Genomic DNA, 11441 nt, shown 5'->3' on the forward strand with positions numbered 1-11441 from the left:
TCAGAACTTCACCTCTTCAGCAACGTTAACTGCAGGTGATATCACTCAGTCTTATACACTATTGGCAAATACCAATGCAAACAATATGGTCAAACAATTTATTTACAACACGCTTGCACTGTACATAAAGCTCAAAGACTTCAGTAAAATATGCAGTTAAACTGACATATGGAAGCACACTTTTAAAACAAACGTGTTAATCGCATTTGCATTTGACACAGCATAGGTTGTCATGGATCACTGCAAACAGAAGAGGAAAAGAAGAAAAAGTCCATTACAATCTATTGACAACTTTTTCTCGCCAAAGTACCTAAACCAAACAAACCTTGTTACACTTGAACTTTAAAATCCTTGGCTTTTCATAAATATACTCCTCACTAATGATGGGTAAAAACGAGACTGCAAAAATGCTGAACAAAAGCTTTAGCAAAATGTTACAAAAAAAGATGCAGCTCTAGTGAAAACTACTGAAATTATCAATGTTTGACACTGTTCTTGAAACATGGTATCAATTAAAAAAAGGAAACAGTGAAGGGAGAGTGGAGGGTAAGAGGATCAAAACATCTGTTACTCTTCTCACATTCACAAAACACATTTATCCAACCTGTTTCCTGAGCTGGGTAGCTCAGCAAACTAGATATACCATTTGAAACCCCACTTTCACAAACTTAAGGTAGGTTATCCAAATTGGTTTACCAGCCAGTAATTTATTGAAGATGTTCCGAATTCCTCACACCTACAGTAAATATGGTGGTGAGTGATTTAGTTTAACCGAAGCAAACACCGCGTGAATTTTAAAAAACCCAAAAGAGCACCATATTGACTGTTATATTTCCCTTTTTTATGGTATCTGCAGTTTTCAGATCTCTGCCATATTTACTCTACATGGGAGAAAATTATGAGAGTGGACACTGTCAATACCAGCTCATCAAATGATTTAGGTAGGTTCACCCAAAGCTGATTTACTCAGCCTGGAGGAGAGGAGAAAAAAAAGCTGGTGCTTAACGCTATAAGCAACTAAGACTAATTCACACCAAAGCAGTTGGTCCTGTAAACATGCAACATGCAGAGATTACCTAACACAGGGTAATGGGACCAGGGTAATGCTAAGTGAAAACAAGTCATAAATGATAAGATTATGCTTACATTAACAAGCATGCAAACTTTTTTTTTCTTTTTGTCATTTCTAATCCCACTCACCATCTGATGGTATTGTCCTTTGACTTCTTACTTGCCTCTTGTACTTCCAAATCACTTGAAGGCAGCGATATTAATCTCCACTTCACATGTGTCCAGAGATTTTTCTGACTGCAGCTGTGCTCAGAGGTAAATTGTAATGGTAGGAGTCAATTACAAATATTTCAATGTAATAAAATTGTATATGAAGCTCCCCACACACAGAAATATGCTTCAATTCCCTATCAAAATATAGTTTCTAAACTTTATCCTTAAGAACAGATTTATCCCCACCTCTAAACATAAAACACTGACTTTAAGCATTGTTTATATTTAAAAAGTAGATAAGTTTCACAAAAAACAATTATGATAATCTATACTAGGTTATATGAGCATTCAAATATTGATATAAGGAAGACTGATTAGGATTAACTGATTATAAAAATACATCTGAAAACAAAATCTAGCATTTCTTGTCAAGAATTAGTAAATGAAATATCTTAAATATACTAGTTAGCATCTTGCAAAAGTGAGCAAACACTACGAGCAGAATTACTATACAGTGAAAAGACAACTTGAACCAAGTTATAAAAATTAAGTCAAACAAAATACAAAATACAAAAAGGCACAAAAATGCATATATAGTCACAACTTATAAATATTCAATGTTATAATATTTATAAGAATTTTAGGGAACACTTTCACTAAGTTTTAAACTCACCTTATATTCAAGATTGACGGTGGGAGTGCGATAAAAAAAGCAGTTTGTGGACACCAAGTCTGGCCAAGTACAAAGGTCATTATACGCGCACGACGGCTATGCCCAATAGGCATGCGATTGTCGAAGAGCATCACTGCCCACACACTGCGTTCTGACCCCTCTGCCTAAGCAGGGCCTTTCTCCTGCCCATAACTCTTGCACGATGAATACGGTCTTAACCAAACACTCATCAATCTGCAGTACAGAAGATAAGGGCACTCAGCCTAAGGATGTTACAGTCAAAAAACCATTTACCTTGGAGAAGTAGCCTTTTTGTGTAATGTTCACTGGTGGCATTCCAGCTTCATGGAACACAATGAACTCAAGTCTGCAAAATTTCTCAAAATTATTATTTTTTTTTTTTTACTGATTAGAACTAAATTTAGCTAGTGTTAATTTTCATCACAATAAAATGCTGAGAAATGGTTCCAATGTTCACCAGTGGAAATGTAGTTTGCTATTTTACCTGCAAATACTGTTTACAAGGCAACCTAAAAAAAAACATTATATAAAAGCAAACTCAGATGGGTGGGGGCAGAGAAAAGTGAGAGAGCAGAGGTAAAACAACACAGGACATTAAACTGTACCATTTTCAAATGAGAGCAGTATTCTAGTGTAGTTGTAGATTTGATAAAATACATGATCATAAACTTAGACTTCATTTTTAAATTTCTGGTAAATAATTATTTAAACTTAGGGTTTGAAATACCGTGCATCTAATAAATAAGCAGCAGATAGCAAATCACGTACCTTAAACACTTATGCATGGGGCCTACATTAACTACAGTAATTGAGCCTGTGTTATTTGAATGTTTTAAAAATTGTAATTGCACAAGGGCTTCTGGGACATACTACATGTATTTTTTTACTATTACAAAATCAATACAAGGACATTATTTCTTATCTGTAATTGTCACATTTCCCCCAAAAGAATAATATACATGGACAAAGGGAACAAACTCTGTCTTAAGGGTGCCACAGGCAGAAAAGTTTTTCCTTTCACAGATCAGCCTCAACAATTAACCAAACTTTCTACTTGGATAAAGTGAACTCAGATAATGTCAGCTACTCACGTGTAGATCCTTGACAGGACCATCATGTCAACAATTCCACAATGTTCCTGGTTAAAGAAATGCATTCTGGTTTTGAAAACAAGGGAAAAAATAGGTACAGGACGATAAAAACTGATTACTGCCTATGGAAATTACTTCACCAGTTTTTGGTTTACAACATCCCTTGGACATCTAAGACTAAACTTAAGAGTTTTCTATCTGTTGTTTCACACAATTCTTTCTGTTAATGCTGATGGTGACATTTTTATGTTCATTATCTTTCTGTTCACCAATTTTCATCCTCAAATTTCTTTCATTACAATTAAGTAAACGAGTAATCTATGATCTATTCACACATGCAGCCTACATTTCTCTCAAATCATTTTTGTGAGAAAAATTACAACCACTCACACTGAAACTGGGGCAACTGACATGGCAGTCCTGAAACTGAAAGCATAAAATTTTTATATCTGGCAAAATAGATCATAGCCAACATTAATATATACTGACATTTGGTTTGATAACACAGTCTTAAATGAAAATACACTTACAGGTGGTAGTGTGAAACCGGCTATTTGCATGAAGCATAGATGATAAACATTTCATGTCAGAACTTGTTATAAGTACACAATTTAGACTTATTTAAAATGAATATACAGATGTGTGTATATAATGTGAAATAATTCAGAATAAAGCCTTAAATTCCCCACCCTCACCCTCCTCAACAACAACAAAAAAATCTTTCACCTAGTACTGAAATGGCACTCGCTTCTCTCCCATGAAAAGAACGAAAATAAAATCAGTAATAATAAGGAAGATGCCTAGTTCAAGATGCCTAAAGTGGTTTTTAGGAAACAAGTTTAGCAACAGTATACCTTGTCTGAGAGAAAAGTGATATATAGTTGTGTTCTGTTTACAAAATAGTTTAGTTTAGTCCTTGTTACTCCTCAAGGTGCACAGGGCCGCAACATTGGTACTGTTGCGGTTTCTGTCACAGCTTTTTTTTTAAACCATAAAATACAATTCAGCAAGAAATCAAGATATCTTCAACTCAATGGAATAAAAGTGGAAAATCTTTTTCCTACATACCTCCTCCTCATGTCGCCAGATGTACTCAGCACATATTTGACGTACATGCTGGTGGTATGTCTGGGTCAGAAAAAGCTGCACACAAAAACAACAACCCTAAATTCATTATTAAATGAAAAATGCTGTTTTCACCCAAAAATGCTGTTTTCGGCCAAGCTTGGGCCAAGCTAAAAACATGGGCCCAAGCTTGGCCCAAGCTTGGCCGAATCTTGCGTGTTTGCTGGGCAGAAATGATTAATTTAACAGTTTAGGATTGAGATTATTGCTCCAACTCTGAAAATATCAAAATTTAATGCAGGAGGTTTAATATAAAGATAAAAGCCTTATCCTTTGAGCCCTGTGTTCCCCAGCCACTCTGCAAAATAACCCAGGGCTTGAGAATTATTACACAATTAAATTGACAAAACATTTTTTTTTAAATTTGATTTTGGTCTTTCCATGAACACTTGCATGAAAATATTTTACAAAGTCTCAATATTGCTAGCATTATACTATCATCAAACTTAAATAAGCTTTTTACTTCTCTCATTTTACTTTCTCTACATATCAACTACAGTTTTACATTTTGATTTTTTTTTAAAAACAATTTAACAATTTAAAATTTTGAGTAAACTGTTCTCACTTTCACTTACTGAATACAAATAAAAACTACAAGTAGTCATTCTACTTTCAGACGTGTAAATACATAAAAATAAGTAAATGTGGTGCTAGGTAGTATACCATTTAAAGAGATTGGCTGGCTAATTTGATGGAAAAATACTATCATTTAGTGGGAAATTTGCAAAGGAAAAGGATGATGAATGGCACTGATGATTCAGCAGTTTGTTGCACTAAGGTATATATAATATATATAGCGATTTGCCCAGTGATGGGTACCTCTGGGTGTTCAGAACAAAATAGATATGCAAGAGAGCGAGAGACAAACAAGAATATTTAGAGCTCAGAAGTGGGACTGAAATCCATTAACACATAAACAGCAGCAAGGTGTTCCCCCACAGTGCATGGTGCAGATAAGGGGCAAGGGGCAAAAATCAAATTATATTAGTTTCCTTACAACTGTGAAGGAAAAAGAAAAATTATCAAAAATTAAAAAAAAAATACTAAACTGTCTAAACTTTTTTTGTTCATAGCTGGAAAAAGCAAAGAACAAAAGCAGCATAGAGCTATAGTCCAATCTGCAGCCACATAAAATGAGGGTCATGACCCTTCTGGCTGACAAACAACTGCTCTGTCCTCTGTCAGTCACTCAATGGTTACAGCAGATCTTTGCTTTGTTCTGATTGAAATGAATGTGTCTATATTCACTGTCTCACATTCACATTGTTCATTGATAAAACTGTACTTTAGCCATTCTTCGCTTGCTTCTTTTATGTAATAAAACAAGTAAAGTAATTAAAATCAAGGTCAAAGATCAGTGAAACGATGTATCAACATTATTGTATGTTGGCAAACTTTATTGATGTTTAAATATGTTTCTCATAAGTGTAAAGTGTTGAAGTGTAAGATATTATCATAAATCATAAAATTAGTGCCTTCTATCACGTTAAGCATCAAATACCCTTTAAGCTTCTTTCAAACCAGATGCATGATGAAAGACTATTTTGTTTGCCAAAGGTAGCTACACAATGACAGAACTTAAGGCTTTTTTTAAGTCCAAACAGGCTCACAACCATTTAACATCAGGCTCTGTTCATGATTTGAACTCAGCTCCTCAAACAAGTTAGTGATAGAAAAGTTAAGAAAAACATTATTTGTATAATTAAAATGGTGATTCCTTATTTCACCTATCACTATATGATATTATTAAAAAAAATACCATTGCATGTAATTTACTGTAAGTCAGTTTATTATTCATTTATTTCTGTATTTTTCACATTCATAATGGGGGAGACAATGTGAGATATTTGTGGAAACTATGAAACTAAAAAGTTGAATGCACTTTGTAAAAAGCTCAAAATTAATTTAGAAAACATAGAAACTGGGGACATTCAATATTTTTAAAAATAAGCTTGCCCACTCTCTGAGAAAAAGTAAATTTGAATGACTGACAATGGTTAAACTCCACAGTATGCATGCTGTAGTTTTACTGAAATGTTGTCAATTATTGTGTTGCTTTGTTTCAAATGTCTTAGCCTTAAATCTGTTCCTAAAGGCCAGTGGGTTTGTAGGGACTGCAGGAAACACCCTTAATTTACAAAGTGGGCAAAGATTAAAGCAAGCAGCCATTGCATTAGACTCAAAGCAACTGAATCTTTTTCTTTTCCTTCACTAGTGTTTTAACCAGAAACTACTTATTTTGTAAATTTTCCATATACAATTATAGTACTACAGTTTTCATATTTTGCACCTGGTTAAGAAATGGTTGTTAAGATTTTATTGTTAGTGTTTTTTTTCTAATGTCACATTGTAAATTTTGTACTGCCGGAGCTGGCAATGATGTGTATGTGTCAGAAACATGTTGGTATTGTATTAAGTATGGTGCTTTTGAGTTTGACTTTTTTTCAACTGCGTTTATTTTAATAGTATGCATTAGTAATGTGGGTGTGAGTGCACAGATACCAATTCAAGCAAACAATTAACATGACAATTTTTCATGTTCTCTTAGTGTTGAAAAAAAAATTGCAAGGATTGTTCATTCAATACACACCTCATTAACAGCATTATGAAGACTATAAACTGTAGGCTGACATGCTTAAGACAACTTTATTCTCTCAAAAAAAAAGAAAATTAAAACATGGACGCAGCTTAGCAGATGCATACGAACAGTATGATAAACAAGAATGAAATACTGCACAAACATCATCTCAACAATGTGTGTGATCACTTTCTCAACTATCTTGATTTTGGTTACAATGCATCACTTGTACAACTCAGCCAAACCTCTGTGTCTTTCCCCATCATCTTTCACCACTGTATCTACCACATTTCTAATCTTCACACTCATTCCTCCATGCCATACTGCCATGGTCAGTAGCCCCATCTCTGCTTAATCCTCCCTCATCTCAACATTATTAGTTAAAACAGGAACTACCGTTACTCAGATCTTGGTTTCTTCATCTGAAAGAACAAAAAAGAAGCCACAAATTAACTAGAGCATGGCAGACAAGCACCACCTAGTCCAGGGCTTCTGCTAAGGCTAAATTCTTTGGGGTCCCAGGGACCCCTTCTTCAGATTTTTAAGGGGTCCATGTTCTTCGCCCAAGTTTGAATGGGACCCCATTGACGAAAATTGAAGGGGTCCTCCGAACTTTTAATGCGTACTGTACGCAATTTTTTGCGTAAGCAGAAGCCCTGCTAGTCTAAAAATGTTAATATTTTCATCAAGAATCATTAACAATGATGGCAATGTGGAATCCAAAATAGTGTATTTCTTGCTGCACTGTACAAACCAGTCAATGATCACACTTGTAAAATATTCTAGGAAATACGATGGCATTAATCATTTTAATGTTTTTTTCTGCCCGCCCCCCACCCCCCAAAAAAACACTATAGGCTGCAACCTGATATACACATATGTTAAATATTAATAGAACAGTCTTAAATGTTCTGCCTGCTGTATGCTAAGACATGAAAAACTAATCTGACAGCAAATCAAGAGGCAAATTGAGACAGTCTTGGATTTTACCTTCTGAAACTTTGATCGCGAACTATAGCTGTCTTTCAGGTTTTATACAGTCATGTTAATCAAATCTCAGAGCGCCATATTTGGCCAGTTTGTACAATATAACCCTTTGTACAATCAGAGTGGATATCTTTTCTTTGAGTTTCTTTTTGAAATAAGCATTCTCTGCTGTGTCCTGCTTGACAACATCCAGTTTACTATCAATATGCACTATTGTAATGTCTGTGTCTCTTCATCTTCATATTCCAGTTTATAACCACTAGGGTGCTCAATCTACATCTACAAATCTGCCACTTAATCTGCCACAGATTTCTGTTGCTCCTCTGTCTGAGGTGTTTGAATGCTACAGCCATTGTTGTGACCCAAACTGACAGCTAGACGGCATCCAGTCAGAATTTTGCAGACATGGAGATCTGCTGATTTCCTGTAAGCGATGAAACAACATTTCAACAATAATTCGTCATTTCTAGCATGTAAAGCATAGATCAACATTCACACAAAGTCGCGCGCGACAGTGTTTCAGCTGTAGTTTTAATTCAAACCATAAAACATTACATATCATTAGGCTAACAAATTTGGGCCTAATTAAAATGTATACAGCACAAAATCTACGTTCGCCTCGATTTAAATACACAAAACTGCTACTTACCTGACAGAAAGTGAACGAAGCAAACGCGAAGCCATGATTTTGGAGTGCTTTCAGTGATCTTGCTTCCAATCGAACTCAGCCATTCTCGTCGTTCTTTTAAATCAAATTTCTCTTTTCTACACTTTTTTGTGGGAATGGGCTATGATACAGCTGGGTGCAAAAATTCTTGCATTTCTGTCTCGGCTGTAGCGATGACCACAGCCAATAACACTGCAAAGATTCACCATTTCTCCAGTTTCGGAACGAGCAGACGCGGTTATACGTACAGCTCCGTAGTCAGGATGTGGACACTTGCTGTCCGCTACACACTTTTCGATGACGTCACGCGCAGGCGCCCTCAAGGACTATTCGATCCAGATGCCTGACCACAGACTTGCAGAAATCACACAAGTCTGAGTGCCTGACATTTGGAGAGATCACTTATTAATTAACCCGTGTTAGGGTTAGGGTACTGATAGGATGAATGATCTTCGTATCTATCCGCTAACTGTCGTTTGAATCAAGAATGTTGAAATTCTTAAGCCAAACGTCGGTCACTTGATATTATCCACAACTCTGTGCTTACAGAAGTTATTTTTAGGTTTGTCGTTACATTTCTTTGCCCTCGTCGTAACACAACTCAGCAGTGAGTTACACATCATAAACATGACAGTACGGGGAGCGGGAGGGTTTGTATTGTTGTATTGGTATAATGTTTATAAAATATCCTCATGGCCAATGATCTTAATTATTTTTGCTATACTTTTCAAACATTACGATATTTGGATCACGTGTACACAATAAAAGACTGAATATACGCTAAAAAAATTTAAGACCACGTTGAATTGGGATTCCATGTTCGCAGTCCCCATATTCTGCAGAACACAACTAGATCTATGTCAATTTCGATGGTAAACAGACAAAAGTGTTGTTGAAGAATGGGCTGCAATGCTTTAAAGAAAAGACAACCAAAAAAAAAAAAAAAAAACCAGACAACGCTTTTAGTTCGGTGAAACACACAGTGACCATGTTGGCCAAGATGACATCATGACACGATTTGGGGCAATCAGACCCTCACAAGCGTTGTACGCTTACACTGTATCCTCATACTAAAATATTATACGCTTATTAAGTATAGTGTCACCACTTTGCTTTACTTTCGTCTTCCAATAGTGAAAAGAGTCTGTGTCAGCAGTGTCAGCGAATGGTGCGTATTACTAAACATTTAAAAACCTAACTGACATGATGAGACTTACCTTTTCGGAAGCGGCACGAAATATGCAGGACCCATCCCGCACAATTGCTTTTCGGCAATATCCGTTTAGAGACAAATAGGCATCCATAGCATTTGACATTGTAACCTCGCCGTTCGCTCGAGACGGATTAACCACCAAAGAAAACTCAAATGTCTCGTGCTTCGTGCCTACAAAACAGCGGTCGTGGTACATGCTGTAATCTGATTGGTCGCCTGACAGTGTGACGGGATGGAGATCAAAAGCTGAAATGGACACATGGTTTGATTCCATGTAGCCAAGATAAAAGCAATGTACCAACTATTCTTAGTCCATATTCTCATTCTAGTTTACATTTGCTACACAGTAATTTATTTCTCTCTCAGATCAAGCGAAGAGTGTTCAAAAGTTACTGCTGGAGCATCGCTGATTCGGTAATTTGTCGCATTAAGGCACACGATCAACTGTCAACCGGGTATAGCATGGGTAAAGATGAGCATAAATGTGTATGTGTGTCTTGAGGGGAAGGGAAGAGCTATATAAAAACTGAGTTAAATGTCACTACTTCTAAAAGCAAAAATACGGTGTTTCTTCCACATAACCTTTTACTTTTGAAAAAAATTTGGATCGTTTAAAATATCTTACTGCTGTCTTCCTGTTGTTTTACTGTTATTAAATAATAATAATGTGTATTTGTATAGTACCTTTTACCACCACTGAAAGCGGTATCAAAATGCTTGACATTAACAATCACATATCTAGAAAATTGTTCGGTCATCTACGAAAATAAGGTATGCGATGTGGGGCTGACTTTTTTTTAAATTTTTTTTAAAAAATTTATTAAAGTATGGCTGTGTTCTAGATCTACGTAAGCCTTTATTCTATACGTACGAACACAGAACACAACATTGTGGCAGTGGTGGATTTTCTGAGTTTCCTGTAAAACCACACAACACAGAATCCAACCCTGGAAACAACAGCGCGCAGATTAGTCAACCAAAATACACCAAAAATACAACGCAGCATTAGTTAACCTTCTGGGTTTTTTTTTCTTCTTTGTTTCGAAGGCTTCACAAATGACTGTTTTACTAGACCATAGTGTGTCCATCAAACCATGACAATTTTCTTTTCCGAGACAATAATGTCTTAGAAGTAAAGACCATCAAACATTTATATTTTTGTCACAGTTTTGTCATACGAGTGACAAGTGGTCCACTGTTCTTTATAACCCTGACCAGTTCTTTCATTATGCACTTCATTATGGCTTGCATTGCCCACTCTGAAAGTGAACTGGACAATCATAAACAAGCTTTGCAATTGCTCCAGATCAACATCAATATCAAATGTGAAGACGAAGGTATCACAGAGTACAAGGTCGCTTTCAAACTACTTTGAGGAGTGGGGGATGAAGGAATTCGACGACTTTAAGTATCCAGCCTCCCTGATGATGAAAAGCGTAAACCTGATAAAGTGCGAGACATTTGAGAAGGTTAAAAGAAAAGTTTACCCTCTGTGAATTTAACTTCACTTGAAGCAGCGGAACCTGATCCTGTGCTGAAAAGCATCATAGAGATCTTTGTCAACGAGTGGCCAGACAGCATCAAGAGCATCCCCGCAGACATTAAACCACACTGGTCCTTCCAAGATTAACTGGCGACTGAAGACAATTATTTTCAAAGGGTAGGAAGGGATAATTTCTGAAGTATTGAGAGCAAACATACTGCGTCAGCTGCATCAGTCCCGCCAATAGTGAAGACATCTTTGCTGGATAGAGAAAGTGTAGACTGAACATAAGTAAAAATATCGACCAGTTGGTTTGCGACATGTCAGGAATTCGCAAATGCAAACCCTAGAGAACCTCTGATACCCCGAATAACACTCC

General features: G+C 36.2%; 1 protein-coding gene and 1 long non-coding RNA gene across 3 annotated transcripts in view; both read right to left on the reverse strand.

Annotated features, from left to right (window-relative positions):
• The window catches only part of LOC112559407, a 44939-nt gene extending 33800 nt beyond the window's left edge, over positions 1-11139 (reverse strand). The window contains exons 1-6 of one of the 2 annotated variants that reach the window (XM_025230641.1): positions 11067-11139; positions 9584-9825; positions 4078-4152; positions 3400-3435; positions 3010-3056; positions 2192-2264 (exon numbers count right to left, since the gene is read on the reverse strand). In XM_025230641.1, the coding sequence (XP_025086426.1) occupies positions 2192-2264; positions 3010-3056; positions 3400-3435; positions 4078-4152; positions 9584-9825; positions 11067-11127 (534 nt within the window). In that variant the 5' untranslated portion in view covers positions 11128-11139. Of the gene's footprint in view, positions 1-2191; positions 2265-2686; positions 2719-3009; positions 3057-3399; positions 3436-4077; positions 4153-9583; positions 9826-11066 lie in introns of those variants that run through there. The other variant, XM_025230642.1, reaches the window with a different exon arrangement.
• Positions 6762-8636, reverse strand: LOC112559408. Its single transcript, XR_003098329.1, has 3 exons — positions 8349-8636; positions 7703-8123; positions 6762-7134 (listed from the first exon to the last, which is right to left on the reverse strand). It is a non-coding gene; the product is annotated as an uncharacterized LOC112559408 (long non-coding RNA).
• Positions 11140-11441: the final 302 nt, after the last annotated feature.

The sequence above is a fragment of the Pomacea canaliculata genome, linkage group LG3, assembly GCF_003073045.1.
Source record: "Pomacea canaliculata isolate SZHN2017 linkage group LG3, ASM307304v1, whole genome shotgun sequence".
Lineage (NCBI taxonomy): Eukaryota > Metazoa > Mollusca > Gastropoda > Architaenioglossa > Ampullariidae > Pomacea > Pomacea canaliculata.